Raw genomic sequence first — 17168 nt, forward strand, 5'->3', positions numbered from 1 at the left:
TCTGTGAAATGTCTGAAAGCACAGGGACGGTACCTGATGCCCTGCAGCGGCAGAAAGCAGTGTGCTGCCGACACCAGCCAGCTCGCCGAAACCAGCGAGGCCCCGCAGATGTGGCCCTGGCTCTTCACGTGCAGGCTGACCTGCCACGGCCATTCTCCCACGTCCGAGTTCTGCCCACCGACGATCCGYGACTTCCTGACGTAGGAGCGGAGCCCACAGTCTAGGGCAGAGAAGGAAAAGGTTTCTCCTGTYCCCGTCCCACACCTTCTCTCTGCTYCTCCGAGACATCTGATAGCRTAAGTGCCCTGTTGCCCRTGTCAGGGAGGGCTGATGCTCTCTGCACGGATGCTAAATTAGCTACAACATTTACTGGCCAACTCTGTAAAGGGGAGATAAACCCCTGTATTACCCATCTAAGCCCTCTTGAACAACACAGAGCCCTGTGATGCAAGGGCCAATACAGGCAAATACAGAACATGGCTTGGATATTTCCAGGTGAAGCTCCTGCACAGAAACACCCAGGAGCTCCCTCTGCCACACTGGAGTGTTTCTCTCAGAGGCTCAGCTCAGAATCCATGTCTCCCCACATTATTTAGGCACTCACTGCAGTTGTCCTCGTCAGAGTTGTCCTCGCAGTCCTGCTCCCCATCGCACTCGGGGTTCTGTTTGCTGATGCAGTGCCCRCTGCGGCACTTGTATGTATGCTCCTTGCAGGGGACTGTGATCTGGCCTGCTGCAGGCAGGATGGAGGCACAGGAATTAGCCCCRGTTTTGTGGAGGTCACATCAMCTTCATCTCTTCTGCCCGCCCCGAGGGCATTGCCACCCCATGGGTAAACATACCCACGAGGCTGCCCAGTCCCAAGGAAATCCATCAGAGGCTGCATTTGATGGCAGTCRCCCCACAGCCCACCCTCACCTGTGCTGCAGCTGCCCTCGTCGCTGCCATCCCCACAGTCGTCCTTGCCATCACATTTCTGTGTGTTGGGGACACACTTCCCATTGTCGCACTTGAAGCTGTCGGCTGCACAGCCTGGGGACAGAGAGCAGCTTATGAGAGCTGGGCATGCAGCACCTCAGCTGTGCCCAGCTTCTGTCCCTAAGACAAGTAAAGCCTCTGCAGCTCCARCATCCTGTGTCTCTAATCTCTTCTCCAAACTGCACACCACCACCCAGTTATTCACCCCTTTTTTTCCTACACGTGTGCTCATCCTTCTTTCCTCTGAGCTCTCATTTGAGGCTCAAGGAAGCTGCACCAGGAGAGCTCTTACCATGGGTAAGAGCTGGGTTTTTTGCCTGTTAATTTCCAGCACAGCACTTGCTTCCCTCCATCCAATGAGCCTCCATTGTCCCCATGCCCCTGCTCAAGCCCCCAGTCACTCACTGCACTGCAGCTCATCGCTGTTGTCACCGCAGTCGTTCACGTTGTCACAGACCCAGAACTTGGGCTTGCACCAGCCATTCTGGCACCTGAACTGCTGCTCGGTACAGGCTGGAAGAGCRGAGTRAGAATCACAGGATCATTTRTGTTGGAAAAGACCTCCAAGACTGAGTCCAACCTGACACCAATCACCAGCTCAGACCAGAGCACTGAGCACCATGTCCAGTCATTCCTTGGACACCTCCARGGATGGTGACTCCCCTGGGCAGGCAGTTCCAATGCTAGAAATTTGGGGAGAGGCCTGCAAAGGCACCTGTGGAGTCACCAGGAAACCATTTACCATGGGAACTCTCCCAGCAGGTGTGCAAGCACTTGGGAGCCCCAGCAATCAGCTTGGGACCATGCACATAAATACATGACACATTCAGTACATCCACAGTATTTCCACTTTTCTGGAGAGCAAAGCCATTTGGAGCTGTTGTGTCTGAGGCAGTGGAGGCTGAAGCTGACATCACAACAGCAGGACAGCCAGAGGCAATACTGAAGCAAAGCAATTGCTGCAAGCAGTGGGAAAGCACCTTAGAAACCTGTATCACAGGTCAGCAGCACGCTCTTCCCCAGAAAACTGCCCCTCCCCCGGGAACGAGATCCCAAACAAGGGGATCCCATCCTCTGTAATAAACTGCAGACCCTGGACAATAACATTAACTACAGGACAGCTCTGCTAATCCAAGAGGAAAATTTGTTGCACAAAGAAACAACTCCCTTATGTCCCATGGGTTTTCCAGATGAGCTCTGCAAAGYGTGCCCAGTTGGGTAAGGAAGCGTGTCCCTCTGCACCAGCCAGCTCAGCCAAACCCACAGCCAGGAGGATTACACAGAATAACACATTCCCAGTGGGGAGGGACTGGAAAGGGAGGGCGATGCCACTGGGAGAGGGCTGGATTAGCAGGAACCCACAGCTCCCATGCTGAGAAGGGATCCGAAATCGATTGCGCATTGAGTCTTCCCCCAGCCTGGAGGAAGGTGGCAGTGCTGGTTCCAGCCAGCACTGAGTCACATTACTCAGAACAAGCCTAGCCACTCTGGGGCAACATGGCCTTTCCTGTGCTATGCCAAAGGGAAACCAAGGTTGGACTTACTGCAGTCCCTCTCATCACTGCCGTCCACGCAGTCCAGCCACCCGTCGCAGCGCATACCCCTGTCGATGCAGCGGCCGGTATTGCAAGTGAACTTGCCAGGGCAGGCTGAGGGGGAAAAGGGACAAAACCACATGTGAGCTCTCTTGGTGTCTCCTCTACATCCCTTCCACAGAGCTCCCTATGCCTGCTCACAGCAGAACACAGTAGGAAGACCAGGAGGTTTGGAGAAAAGCAAGACATGGGCCACTTCCCAGTTTACAGGGCAGTGTAAGCACAGAGGAGGGACAGCTCCAGATCTCAGGGAAATCATTTTCCCCACCSCAGCCCCAGGGTTTCAACTCACGGTCACTGGAGTCGTAGGAGAGGAACTCCGCAGAGAAGCCCGTGTCTGTGTAGGACTGGTCTGAGTGGAACCGGACCTCGATTTTGTTCGTGGTACTGGCCACCACAAACTGAGAGCGCTCCCCGCAGTACCTGCAGGGAGAGAGCAAAGGGGAGTTGAAGAACTGTAGGTCAGCACCAAGAAAACCTTCTTCCATCCCTGACCTCCCTCCAGACCCCAGGAGCTGAGGGGGCAGGAAAGCAGGGAGCAGGTCTGATCGCAGCACAAACTGCTGGGCCTCAGGGTCCAAATCCTGCTGGCACTGGCAGAAGGTTTGAGCCAGTTCCAAACACCAACTTATGACCTTAGGAATGACTGGGAGCAAGTTCTTCCACRTCCCTTCCCTGCCCCATGATGTGTCTGATCTCGGATACACTGGACTTGTGCAGGATCCCATCCCACCATGGGCAGGTGAGATCATGTACATGAACAGCACTGGAGGAATTCAGGGCTGCAGAGGCAGGTGCTGACTTTGAAACTTTCTCTCTGAGGCAGTTCCCTTGCCCAAAACATTGTGAAACAAGATTAATCATCTGCTTGTGAGGTACCAAGTTTTCTGTCTGACCCAGCTTATATCAGGCTGGGGAATGCATCAGGAAATGCATCACAGGATACGAGTGCCCTGAGAATGGAGATCTGCCCATTTAAGCAAACCCACCTCAGATGTTCCTGCCTTCCCACACACAAGCTGTGTGCTGTGATTCTCCCCAGCATTTGCAGGGCGTTAGCTGCAGCACACCACAAACCCAGAGTCTCATTCCCAGAGCCAAGTGTGGGGCTCCCCTCTCACTCTGGGGCAGTCCCAGGCACCCTCCTGCCTCCTCCCAGCCCTGACAGCACCAGCACAGATTAAGGAAAGCACAAGGTTCTGTGTAACTAAACAAAGCCCCTCCATGGTTTCAGCCAACCCACACTCACCTCGTGCCGTTGATCTGCACATAGTCCTTGGTGCAGGAGCTGACTGGGATCCCGGGCTCCAGCACAAAGAACATGTTGAAACGCACCTTCACATTTTTTACAGGGGAAACCTGCAAAAGGAAGCAGAGTCAGTGGGATATTGTTTTCTGGAGCAAGGAAAGAGAATATTTTCACAGGAAGAAGGTTGTACTTGGGGGCAGGACAGAAGATAACTGAAAAGGGGAAGTCAATTTTCCATCAGGAAAAGAAACACCTTCATAAAAGTCACTATGAGTCACCCTGGCCCCAGAATCTCCAGTGGAACAGGCATACAGAGGGGTGCAAGCCAGACCTCTRGTCAACAGCCAGGAACTGGCCTGTCCCAAAGCCCACACTCTCATCCTTCTTGGGTTAAGTTACAGGATTTTTTGTGGGCTCCTGTGGGGTTCAAGGCCTCTTGCAACCTCTTCTGCCACTGCCTCCAGCTCCTAAAGGTTCCCTTAGTCATGCCAGACTCAGAGCCTCTGGGCCCCAGCTGCTGCAAGCTCCTTGCACTGTGTGCATGACCAGGATCATTTGACAGACTTAAGGGAAAGAGAGGGCCCATCTCACCTCAATGCTCCAGACACAGTCYGTGTCTGGGGGATAGTGTGCTGGGTAATAGGGAGTTGTAAAGGTGCCACTGTCTCCCTTCAGTGTCCCACCGCAGGCTAAAAACAAGTAGGAAGATAATAACAAGTTAGAGATTCAGATACGGTTTTCCCAAGCCTCAGCTGGCTGTGATCCRAGGCAGGAAGGGAGGCAACAGTCTCTAACAGGGTTAAGGTGCTTTCTGTAGAGAGCAGCTCTGCTCCAGGGCTTGAGAGAACCCAGGAGATCAATTAAGTGYTTCCTGTACACATCAACCTTCATGTGTAATACAACGTAATCCTTATTTTGGCCTCCTCAGGGGACATTGTTACAGCAACCAAGAACACCGTGGGCAAGGCAAGCGCCAAGAGCCAAGATGTGACCTGCTTCCAGGTGCTCCAGCCCTGGAAACATCCCTGACAAACTGACTGCAGCCACAGCCACCTCCCTGTTCAGCTGCCCATGCCAGGGAGAGGTGAGGAAACAGGCTAACGCCTCTGCTCACCTTTCATCTTCGGGACCTGGAAGAACTCAGCCTTAAAGCCAGGGAATCGCCCCTCCTTGTTGGTAACCAGTGTGACTAGCATGACATTCTGGGAGGACAGGAAGGTCAGGTTGTAGGACGGGGCATAATTCCCACAAAGCCTAGGAAGCAAAGGACAGAATCCATGAGGCACTGCTGCACAGGGAGCCTCAAGCAGCACAGCTCAGCTCTGAGCAGGGACAGGGGAGGGACAAGTCAGGATCACCCTGGACTCGGTMCTGTACAGGAACACCCACCTAACCAAGGCGTGGGGCTCCACGGGGCTCAGAGAGTTGTACACCTTGATGTAGTCACTGTCATCTCTGCAGGGCTCCAGTTCCAGGGTCTTGAAGGTGAGGCTGATGCTGGTGCTGGCATCTGCCCTCAATGCCCAGTAGCAGAGGGCATTGTTCGGGTACGGGCTGTTGGGGAAGCCTGGTGTGGTGAAACTGGTGACCTCCCCTTCCTTGGCGTGGAGGGAGAACATGCAGCTGTCTGCCCAGAGAGTAGGGATCAGTTAACAAGGCAAACAAACCTACCTTTCCCTGGGATGCAGAGAATAATTCCTGCAGGCTATCCCAGGACAGATGGCTCTTCTTGGGTAACAGGAAGGCCTGCGCCACAGTCTGTTCAACCCCAAACCAGCTCCAAGGGGCACRCTGGGGTTTGCCTTGCATGCAGTGCACCTCTCTCTAGACCCTTCCCCATCTTGCAGGAGAAACACCCACCCCACACCACTGAAATAGAAGAAGAACMGCACTTACTGTCCCGGGCAGAGTGAGCTATGCTGGGGTCCACAGCTGCAGGAGAAAAAAGAGCTGGCATCACCCTTTGGGCTATGGAAAATTTCTGGGCACAAAGTTGAGGTTGTTCCTCAGACCTTCACTGATCTGGCCTTGCTTGTGGAGTCTCTCCCTRCAAACTGGCAGGGAAAGCTGCTCCTGCGTGGCCTCTGGAAGCTGAGGGGCTAAACTTTTCCTCTGTACAGGGAGAGCTCATCCCTGTCCCTCTCCCCTGGSCTCAGAGGAGAACACAGAACGTTCCAGCAGAGGAGCATCTGCGCAGCATCCTTCAGGCTKTACATCCCATTAAGCTGTGCTGTGACATCCAGGTCCTTACACCACYCTCAGGGCTGGCTTTCCCAAGGGAGGGCTGTGACCAGCACCTTCTCCCTCCAGAGAAAAATCCCACCCAGTCCCATGCAGAGGCCCAGGGACAGCAGAGCCAATACTCACGGAAAGCGATGACCGACTCCACCTTCAGCATGGGGTTTCTCAGACGGGGGTTCCACCTCTGCACCAGGCTCTGCTTGTCAGCCATCGCCCTGTCCAGGCTCTCCTCCCGGTACTTGGGCACAAGGAATTCTGACCAGTAGTAGGCAATGACACTGCCTTCGCTATGGGAAGGGCAATTGTGGGGTAAGGGCAAGGATAGATATGGGAGGACTCAAGTACCACTAGAAGAAGGGCCAGACTACTTGATGAGCCATTTTTGCAGCCTGGCCATGGAGAAGGGAGAGTTTCAATGACAAGTTAAGCAAACTGCACCCAGCTAAGGCTCCTGCCAGCCCGGGGAATCCCTCTCAATGTGGCCAGGCACCACCCACTGCAGTTCACTGCACTACACCTTGATTTTCCCAAGACATCTGGCAGAAGACAAAAGACATTTTCAGGTCACTTTTTATTGCTCACCCTTTCCTGTGTCACTCAGGGTGACTACTGGGGTGCTTCCATCCCAGCATCCCAGGAATAAGTGTAAATGGCTGTGTGATATCCCAGGTGGGGCTCAGGCAGTGCCAAACACTCACCTGAAGGCAGTGATCACTGTCTCTTTGTGGTAAGGACCAATATCAGCATGATTTCTGTAGATCTCCTCCACCTGAAAGGGTTAAAAAGGGGTGTTCAGCATGTCTAGAAGTGAGGAAAAGGCTAAAAGGCAGAGTGCCAAGCTTGCTAAGGAAAACCACCCATACCTGGCATCCCTGGGTGCAGGAATCTGCAGAGCCAAAGAAAGGAAGAAGAGTTGAGAGCCCCAGAAAAGCCCAGAGCTGCCCATCACAGCCTGCTCTGACTTAGCTCGCCCCACTCTTCTCTGGGGGAAGTGAATCCCCAAATCTGAGGGAAGAGGCAAGACCAGCCAGAACTTCAGCCTCCTTCAGACACCCTTCTGCATCACTTCCCAGCCCTGACTCATCCAGTGATCCTGGGATGTTCCCTGGCAGCTCCTATGGCTCAGGGAAWTGCTGTGCACTGGGCTGAAGCTGGGGTGTGAAGGTCCAGCTCCAAGGAAGGTCACTGCTCTCAGCCACTGTGTTGCAGTGAGCAGGGAAAGCTCCAAAGAACCTTACATAACATAACCCCATGGCCATAGAGCAAGAGGAAAATTCCCTGCTTGCAGGAGAGAGGCAAGAAACCTCTTACCGTGCTCTTCACCTTCTTGGCCAGCATACTGAACTCTGGAGAGCTGGAATTCTCATAGGCATCCAGGAACTCCCAGTTCAGAACCCGCAAGTGGCCATTAAAAACCTTCTGGATGGGTGTGTTCCTGTCTGGAAGGGAGCAGTTCAGGGTCAGGAAGGGCAGTCAGGGCTGGGACCATGTCACAGCAGATCCCCAGTGACAGCAGTTGGGGCAGGGGAGTGGAAATGGTATCTCCAGAGCTTGAGAGGGCACATGTGAGCAACACCAGGTAAAAACCTTTTCCATATGGATGGATATGTCCCCAGGGTGTTACCCTATATGACCCACCAGATGTCACACTCACATTTGAAGTGCCAAAACAGGAGGCCAGCAGTGAGAGAGACAAGCAGAAAAACAGTGATCAGGATTGTGATGACCACCCGCCGCTTTGGGCCACGCTTCTCCATCTTCTTGGAGTTCATGGCWGGGAGGAACTCCACCCCTTCGTCCAGGTTGTTCATGTCCTTGGGAGAAGAGGGAAGGCAGGACAGTGGGAAGGCTGTTCCCCAAGCCTGGCTTGGGGAGGTCCAGCCACAGAGCAGCCTGGAGCAGGTTTGGGGACAAGGAATGAGGCAGCACTGAGGGCAAACTGCAGCGTTGGCAGCTCCACAGCCACAACAGGACAAACCCTCAAGGCTTCCTCTTTGCTTTTCTGCACACACCTAATTCCTTTTTGGAAGGACCTAATATAAGGTCACGAGCTCAAGCAAACTCAGGGGCAAGTCCACACACCCTCCCGTGACCATGGCAGGTCACAAGCCCACAAGCTCCAAAATCTGCCTCAGCAGATGAAACTGCAGAGAAAAATTCATCCCCACAAAGCGCTTGCTGTGTGCAGGTGTGTCACCCACAGCTTGTGGGGCACAGCACACTACAAATAGCATTTCTTTAAAAGAAGAGGTCAAGCTGCTTCCTCCCTTTGCATTTTCACAGCTCCCTGTCACACCTCCTGGGTCACCAGCACTCCTGTGTTTATGCTTAGAATCTCCCATGCAACACAAACACCCATTAGAAGAAATAAACCAAAAAAATTAAGATGAACACACAAGACACCYCCACAGCCCACGTGCAGCCACGCTCTTGGGACAAGATGTGGAAGGGCAGATCTGCAAAGGAACGAAGAATGGCACAGCTTTCACTGTCATCACCACCCTGTAAYGGGCTGGGTGAGGAAGTGTAAGATCCGTAGAAGTATCAAGCTCTATATAAGCTGTAAAACTTGAGCTCTGTATCAGCTATACAACCATTGGTGCCTCAGGGTTCCATYGTCTCCCACCTTCTGTTCTGTTTCTCCATTCTTGTCCTGCTTGTGTATCTGCACTTTGGCCCAGGGGGGATTGAAAAAGCTGCAGACACAGATGTTTTCAGAGGATGYCACACACATCCTTGGTACTGTTGGACATTGTGGGGACCTGGATCTGTACCTGCCCTGGCATCTCCTCTCCTTCCAGCACTGGCAGTGGTGTGGGCAGAGCTCACATCCTCTACTTCCAATCTATGCCCCTTTTGGGCAGGAAGGTCTCTGTGCTTGCTGCAAAGGCCCGAAACAGGAGGATCCCTCATCTTTTGCTCACCACCTTCCCATTTTCCACTCAGCAGGCACTCAGCATCTCCCTGAGCTCTGGATGACAGCATGGACACCATGGCACCAAGTGCCAGCTCTCACAAATCTGCAGCATTTCCACGTGCCCCATGCTCCAGAAGGGTAACACTCTCCCCACAAACACAGGGTCAGACTCTGCCTGTCCTCTCTCAGCCCAGGGCTTACACAAACCTACTCCAACAGCTCAGGTTAATTTTATGCAAATGTCACAAGCCCCTAAGAGTCAGGAAAAATATGAACAAGGGGGATATGTCTTTATARGACATGGGGGAATGGCTTTGAAATGAAAGATAGCAGGGTTAGGTGGGATACTGGGAAGAAATTCTTCCCTGTGAAGGTGCTGAGGCCCTGGCACAGRGTGCCCAGAGAAGCTGTGGCTGCCCCTGGATCCCTGGATGTGTCCAGGGAGAGATTGGAGGGGGCTTGATSCAACCTGGTCTAGTGGAAGGTGTCCCTGCCCATGGCAGGGGATGGCACTGTATGGGATTTAAGRTCCCTTCCCACCCAATCCATCTGGGATTCTGTGTAAAATAACCAGCAAAGGGAATCCTGCTAACAAAAGACCTCTGAGCCATCCTTACTGCGTTTCTTCACTGCACTTTCAGTAGGTGCTTCATCTTATCTTTCCTCAGCCTCACCTGGCAGGAAAGACCAGCTCCCACATGAACCATTCCCCCACTTCTTTTGCTTTTTTCTTCACCCAATGCCTATGCTCTCCTCCCATCCTCCACACGCCACCACAGCCTCTCCTCCTTGTGGTATTTGCCCAGGGCTCTCCACAACAGAAAGGGAAGTGGCAGGCATCTTATTCTGACTTTTTGTCAAGGACTCTGTAAGTTTAATCTTCTGCAAAGACCAGAAGACCACCAACACCAGAGCAATCCACCAGTTTTCATGCCAGCTGTTCTGTGTATATTTATTGTTCCAGAGTCCTCCAAGTTTATCATTTGGCAGTGGAGGGAAGGAGTCTTTGTTCCTTTTTGAGATTTATTGTCTAAGGCTAGGCAGAAAGAACTGTTTCAATCCTCAAAATCCAGYCACTTCCAAAATAAACAGACTCGGCAGGGCCACAGGACAATCCCATGGGGAATGCTCTGAATCCTGTCTGGCTTCTGATCACACAGGAAAAGCTTGAAAATATAACCCAAGAAAACTTTGAAACACAAAGATGACACACAAAATAAAGCTTAAATACATAGAGACATCCTAAATCAAGAAACTCYTCAGTCAAGACTACCAGAAGTTTGACACATTGTCTTCCAAACATCCATCTGGCTCCCACCACTTTTCCAATCATGTAATAAATCCCCTCCAAAMCTGGTAAAGAGAAGAAACTGGCCACAAAATTTGCAAGCACATCCTCTCTCCCTCCATAGGGCTGCTCATACTGCTAAGGCTTCTCAGGACTTCGAAGAAATGGCTGCTTTTCGCAGAAAGCAAAGTAATTAATTCTCTATTAACATCTACAAGAGTCTGTGGCAAGAAGACAGTCTCAGGGGTTTAAATGATATATCACTTTCCCCAGACTTCCTGGGGCCAGCAAGGAAGAACTGCAAAGAAAACTAATTTTCCATTAGAAAACCCTTCAGCTGAGGGGACCTTCAGCCCTCTGCAGAATTCTCAAGCTTCAGTTTCACCAAACTGCCAGAAAAAAATAAGGCTCAGTGGCAAGCAGGAGCTCCTGCTGCTGCTGCAATACTGCACAACACCGTGGCTGATGAATTGTAACATCCCCTTTGAGCCAGATTGTGTCTTTGCAGAGAGAAAACTCTTCCAGGGAGAAAACCATCACTGTGATTAAATCAGAACGCAAGCAGAGTTCCCCTCTGCCTGCAGCACACATAGTGAATTTTCCTGCCTAATTTCCTTGCTCCCAGGAGCAGTTGCRTGTGTCTATCGGATCTTTCTTTAGTGAATTCCTCTGTTTTTCTTAGAAAAAAAAAAGGATGAAAAATGTTAAACCCTTTAGAGTTTACAGCATTTGTCAGTTTGTTCTTGCTCCAAAGCCAAGCCACCAGCAACACAGGAGAAATTACATGAGTGTGCAGTCTTCTGGGAAGGTTAATTTTGTTTTTCCTCCCATACAAGGTGCACAAGCAGCCACACACTGTTACTTGCCAGAAGTTACCCAGTGACTACAGGCAGAYAGGAGACAGGATCCAAACAAGTTTCCCTCCCTCCCTGCCCTCTGTGCTGTATTCCAGCTCTGGTCCTCTCCCGTTTCCATMCCTTATGGATGCCATTATGTTCCTCAGCCAACACAGACACTTGTGTGAAGAGCCCTCACCCATCACAGCCTAGGTAAGCAACAGAGTCCTGCAAACTCTTCCCAATACCCAGTGAAGGGTCTGAAGCATCCCCCAAGCACTGCTGGAATGATGAATCAGGCTGTGCAGGAAGGTCTCARATGAGGCTCTGTGTCCTCAACTCCGAGTTAGAGACTGAAACCTYCCTGCCCACACTCAGCACAAAAAATACCCGTTTGACCTTAGGAYCAGACTTGCCTGTGCCCCAGGAGCACAGCTCAGCCTCTGCCCCTCTCATCCCTATGCACCACATCCCCTTTGCTCCTGACATCTGGGAGGAGAAACACCCCGTCACCGTTCTCTGAGCTAGATGGAAACCAGATGAAATCACACACAAGACAGGCTCAAAGATCACAGTTAAACCAAGAAAAAGACACCGGAAATGTTCATCTCCTTCAGCCGATGGACTGCACATTTCCCTTGCGTGCTCTGAGCAGCAGCAGCTGTAAACCAGAGAGGAACTGAACACATCCTGCTCTCACCTTGTCCATGGCTCCTCCAGAAACCRTCTCTAGCCCAAAGTGACTCAAGGTCTGAGTGTCTCACCCTTCTCAAGGAAACTGCTCCAATAAACATTATTAACAGAAAACCTCCCTTGATATTCTCTCTGCCTTAGTCACTGGTGCAGTTACTTCCTCCTGCTCCTCCTCACTCAGTCCTTGCCAGCATGGCCAGGCTCCCCACACAGGGTCAGAGGGATCTGGTCATAACATCAGCTGTGGCAGCAAAACCAGTCCAGGGAAAGGTTCAGACAGGCAGTGCCCCAGTTCTCCCACACCTCAACTTCTCCTGGGGTACCGACTCCATGAGGAAACGTCGGAAATGTCCATAGATGGATTTATAGAGCACTTGGAGGGCTCCTGCTCCTCTGTGCAGAGATTGAACTCTGTCCTGGGAAGAGCAGACTTCCCACTCCTCCTCTGTAAGCCACACGATGTATTTTTAGACAGCGACTGTGCTCTGCCTGACTGGACAAACCAGATGCAGAAGTGACTAATTCTGTCAGCAGGAAATTCAGCTGATGCACGGGGGTGGTGGGAACCAGCTCTGCACTGGAGATCTTACCGGAAAGCAGAGAGATTCTTCTGCAATGGGGATCATGGAAAGGCTGGGATATGCCATGGAGTACGGTGCTCCAGCATGATGTGTGAAAAGCAAGGGTCCCTCTGAGATCAGCATCCCCCCCAGAGTCTGTTTTCTGCCTTGTTTGGCAGTCCACCAAGATGGTGATATGTCCTGGGCACCAAATCCCTCACTGCACCCCTCTCCTCCAAAATGCTGCTCTGTCTCTCCCTCAGTATCTGCACATGTTCACAGGACCCTGACCCACGGAAGGACTGGGCTCCTGGCCAGTATTTTCACTGTCCCTTATGACCACCAGGTAATTTGTTTGTCCAGAACCAGACATAAGATTCGCCKGCTTCCTTTGACTTTCCCAACTCCAGACTCTGCTGATCTGCCACGGGACTGCTCAGAGCAAAAGCTGCCCAGATCTTACAAGGTATGATCAGGTGTGCAACCAAATCAAATCTCACAGCAAAAAAAATTCCACTGTCTGACACCAATGTACATGCTAAGAAAAGGAACCCATAAAATGCCAGGCTGGAGGAGGCCCGAGGAGGCTGGAGATGAAGCAGAGTCATCAGACTGCATGGTTAGACTCTTGAGAGCAATTACACCATGAGATCCCAGCCTGTGTATCCAAGAGGCAATTCCCACCTCCCCTTTTCCAGCCACACCTGCCTCGGGTGGTGTTCAATAAAAACTAAAACAAATACCACATAAGAACCGAGAGGAATGAAACCTGCCAGCTCATCCAGCAGTTCAGGTCACGGCTGGGCTCAGAGCTCAGGAGAGCAGCAGGGTGGGCTTGTGTGGCAGAAAGAGCCAGAAAAGTGGTATTTTCAAAACCTGAGAATTCCTGGATCATACTGAAAGCCAATGCCAGCTTTGTGGTGCTWGCATGAGAGGAAACAGCCTGTTTTCCACCAGAAAAAGCAAAACAAATGTAAACAGCATGTGCAACTCACTTCACCCAAGCAGCTCAAGTACAGTATWTCACCCTTAAATCAATTTCTGCACCAGTTTTTGCTGCAAACCCCAACACTCCTCTGGGAAAAGATCTGGTAAGAATATCTCCTCATTTCTCTTCTTACTCTTGATAAGAAATACAYTGAAAGAGCATGCATGGGAGCAAAGCTTTTGTAAGTTGTGTTTGTGCTGTGTTGCCCCACCATGGGCAGTAAAGCACCAAAGAAACTTTGCCAGCGCATTATTTTTCGTCTTCAGTTCTGCATTAAGGGCAATGAAGCTATAAAATGATGACATCAGAACTAAAAAGGGAATATGGGGCAAGAGCTTAAGGACAGAGTCCTCCAGACTGTGTAACTTCCAGGCACAGAGGGCAGATGCAATAGTGAAAGATACAGGTCACACACACCTATTTCACACACCAAGTTTGATCTTAACTCTCTACAGCATTTGATTGTCTTGTGACCACCCTGAGTCATATGAGAAACCAAATTCCTTTAGGTTTATTATCGAAGAAACTCAAGTTAATGTTTGCAGAGACAGCACAGGCTTGGATTGTTGCCCCATCCAGGCTGAGCAGGGCAGCTCTGTCCTGCATCACAGCAGCTCAGAAAAAGCTACCATGCATCTCTGTGTCTGTGGTAGCAGAGAATTCTACACGTAAGTCTTAGCAACTTTTCGAGAGAAGTTAGGAGTAAAGGTACCCTACAGCCCTGATCTGTGTAACTATGAGCCATGAAATTCCTCCTTAGAACACACTGATGTCCCAAGAGCAGCAGAGAAACATGGCACAGATGCAAACAGCTGATTTTAAATACTTCTATGTCTTYCCTGACAGATAGAACCGTCTGGAAAACAAAATTGCCTCCAGCAGCTTAATCAAGGTAGCTGAGCCCCAGCCCTCGAGCTCCACAATCCTTGTGACATTTCACTCCTTCCGACAGTTTTGAGGCAGATCTGGACCAAGAGTCTCCAACGTTTGAAACCAATAGCAAGGAAAACACCAGCACCTCCAACCAGGAAAGTCTGTGTCTGCCAAACCCGTCCCTGTTGGCTGCTCCCACCCCGCCCCAGCCCACGGCCCGGATATCAGAGGGCATTATTTCCCAGTCTGTCCCCGGCAGCCTTTGGATGGAAACGACTCATTCTATCCCAGGCAAGAGGGGAACCTTTACTCCAATACCTTCACCACGGCCAGGSCCTCAAAATACTCTCACTGCTCCCTCAAGACAAAGTGATCTTTCGTTTGCTGAGCAAAGGTCTGGCCTCAGTCCTTTTCTCACTGTGTCTTCCTGATTCCTGTTTGCTTTTGGCACCAACAGCAGCCAAACTGGCCTGAGCAGCAGCTCACCCACCAGCCACTACCCCAGGGAAATACTTGCACATTTCCAAGGAAGAGCAACAGCTTCTCCTCAGCCCAAGAACTGCCACAGCTCCTTTGCTGGAACGGGAGGTGACACAAGACATTGCAAAACTATTAATTTCCTCCACTGTCCTGGTTATAAGGGGCCAAGTCCAACAACAGTCCATAGTGGACAAACTCCTCGGGCTGTTTCCTGCCAGGAAGGCAGGTACTGTCTTTRAGGAAGCTGTCCTGGATAAGATCAGCCTCTTGAACTGACACAGGGGGAAAACTGATCCAGAACCAGGGAAGGGACCTGCTTGAGTCCCCAGTCCTGGATAAAGACAAACCAGAGCACAAAGCTACCTTCTGCCAGGAGAATAAGCCAGGCAGGGAAGATCATGTCACACAAGCGTCACCCCGACCTGGCCAGGAACAAGGAGCTTGACCTGAACTGCATCAGTGAGAGCATTTCCTTCCCATTCTCAGCCCTGGCACACACCGGACAGCAGGGCTTGAGGCAAGGAAAACTTTTCTTGCTGCAGGCCAGCTTTTTGATCAGTCCCAGAACCAGCAGCTCCTTTGTTGCTGCCAGATAATAACTACTAAAGCCAGGCCTTGGAGGCAGACACCACACAGCCTGTAGGAACGGTGGGAAGTGCTGCTGTCCTGCTTTAACACAAGACCCTGTTTGGAACAGTTCTGTGGCATGAAACAGGCTCTGGAGGTGCAACTCAAACCCAGCTGTCCCTGCCCAGCCCTCAGCCAGGAAGATCTACACAAGAAGCTCGCTCAGGTCTCAGGGCACGCTGATATTGCAGCAGTTAATTAACGAAGCCCCACAGCCCACAGTTGAAATTGGCCCTTCTGATGCTCGAACAGGTTTAGTTGGATCTGTTGCTAAACAACCCAGAGCCAGACTGAGCACACAACTCACCTGCAGAGTTTACCTTTACGCACAACCCCAATGCCCTCAGCTTAAGCTGAAACCAAAACCTCCGGAGCGATGGCTGAACTGACACCAAGGGGATCCAAAGCTGGCACAGACAGGTAGGGATTTTCACTTCTCCAAAGGTTTTTTGGGGTTTTTTTTTTTTCTGTTCTGCGGAGCTCAGCAACCCCCCCCAAACAGGTTCTTCTGACCTTACCCAAGGGTGAGCTGGAAYGTCCCCCTTCCTGAGGGATCCTGGGCTGCCTTGAACCTGCCAGGCTCGAAGGAACCGGAGCAAGCAGWGGACGAGCCAGTGTCAGGTACGGAGGGAGCCCCGCGGGCTCAGGTGTGCTCTCACCTGCAGCTGGGCGCTGTACCTAATGCCGGCCCCGGTGGCCGGGGGGCCGCGCTCCATGGCTCGGGCAGGGCCGCTCCTCAGGCTGCCATGGCGCGCTGCTCCAGCCGGGCACAGTGCCCGGCTCCTCCTCCCCGCTCCGGGCAGGTGTGGGCAGCCGGAAACACCCCAAGGGTGCTGTGCCGCTCCCCTGGCTGCCTGCGGCTCCTGCCTCTCCTGCTCCACACAAACAGGGGAAACACCGTGCCCTAAAAGCTGCGCCCAAAGCCCGCCTGAGCGCTGCATCGTCCAGGACACTCTTCAGCCATACTCTGTGCTTTTGAAAATGAAACTAGAAATAGCTGTTTAACCGAGAGAAGCCGCCCCGCAGTCGGTAGGAGGCTGGCTGGMAGGCGTGCAGCAATGCTCGGTTCCTGAGGAAAAGCGTTGTGTATCCACAGTCTCATCCCTCCTCGGGTGACAACACTATCATGCCATGAAACCCCGCTGCAAAGAAGGCACTCTCAGCACACTGACAGTTTACCCCAGGGACAAGCCTCATGCTCCCAAAAAGATTTGGTACACTCAGAAGCAAAATYTCCTTTTCCCAGCCTGAAACCTGCCCTCAGCCAAGCTCTAGCACTGTAGGAATGAGAGCTTTCTCCTGGCTAACAGACCAGATGCTAAGTGAACCACACGGCAGTGCTGCAGAAACTGCACCTTCACCCAACCGTGGCACTTGTGGGGTGCTCACATAGAAACAGCTCCCGGGGACTGCGTGGTTTAAATTAAGCAGAGAGGGAGAGGAGAGACTGGGGTTCTGAGAACGCTCTATTGAAGGTTTGAAAGAGTTTGTAATACTGAAATCTTCATTCCACTTACCCCTTCTTGAATAGATGATTCATACACACACCCTCCAATATTTAAGTTTCTCACATTCACGAGCAAGTCAGGATTAAAAAAACTGTATCAAACTCAATTTTTTATGGGAAGATTCTTCCTTTCTCCACCTTACATGTGGCAGTCCATATAAATATGTGATATCCCATCAAAAATTGAACTTGCCACCACGCCGCGGATCCAAACTTCTTTACACCAATTGTATCCAGCCCTGAAACTGAATTTTTCAACACTTGAACACTTAAAATTTCTAAGAACTCTGGTGCAACAGAGGTGCTGATCACACGCAGGAAATCCCCTGCTGAGTC

General features: G+C 51.6%; 1 protein-coding gene across 9 annotated transcripts in view; it reads right to left on the reverse strand.

The window, feature by feature from the left end:
• ST14 (ST14 transmembrane serine protease matriptase) overlaps window positions 1-17168 on the reverse strand; it is a 32438-nt gene that overhangs the window by 13488 nt on the left and 1782 nt on the right. For 5 of the 9 annotated variants that reach the window (XM_057373554.1, XM_057373553.1, XM_057373552.1 and 2 more), the window contains 15 exons: window positions 7718-7877; window positions 7375-7502; window positions 6762-6832; window positions 6190-6350; window positions 5719-5754; window positions 5212-5449; window positions 4937-5076; window positions 4414-4511; window positions 3823-3932; window positions 2866-2996; window positions 2523-2627; window positions 1384-1491; window positions 919-1032; window positions 605-733; window positions 34-220 (listed from right to left, as the gene is read on the reverse strand). In XM_057373554.1, coding sequence (XP_057229537.1) covers window positions 34-220; window positions 605-733; window positions 919-1032; window positions 1384-1491; window positions 2523-2627; window positions 2866-2996; window positions 3823-3932; window positions 4414-4511; window positions 4937-5076; window positions 5212-5449; window positions 5719-5754; window positions 6190-6350; window positions 6762-6832; window positions 7375-7502; window positions 7718-7877 — 1916 coding nt within the window. Of the gene's footprint in view, window positions 1-33; window positions 221-604; window positions 734-918; window positions 1033-1383; window positions 1492-2522; window positions 2628-2865; window positions 2997-3822; window positions 3933-4413; window positions 4512-4936; window positions 5077-5211; window positions 5450-5718; window positions 5755-6189; window positions 6351-6761; window positions 6833-7374; window positions 7503-7717; window positions 7878-11804; window positions 12204-15984; window positions 16273-16842; window positions 17078-17168 lie in introns of those variants that run through there. The other 4 variants (XM_057373555.1, XM_057373550.1, XM_057373549.1 and 1 more) reach the window with 4 other exon arrangements.

Source organism: Malurus melanocephalus, unplaced genomic scaffold (assembly GCF_030028575.1).
Source record: "Malurus melanocephalus ecotype Western Australia unplaced genomic scaffold, MMel_1.1 scaffold_201, whole genome shotgun sequence".
In the NCBI taxonomy this organism is placed as follows: domain Eukaryota; kingdom Metazoa; phylum Chordata; class Aves; order Passeriformes; family Maluridae; genus Malurus; species Malurus melanocephalus.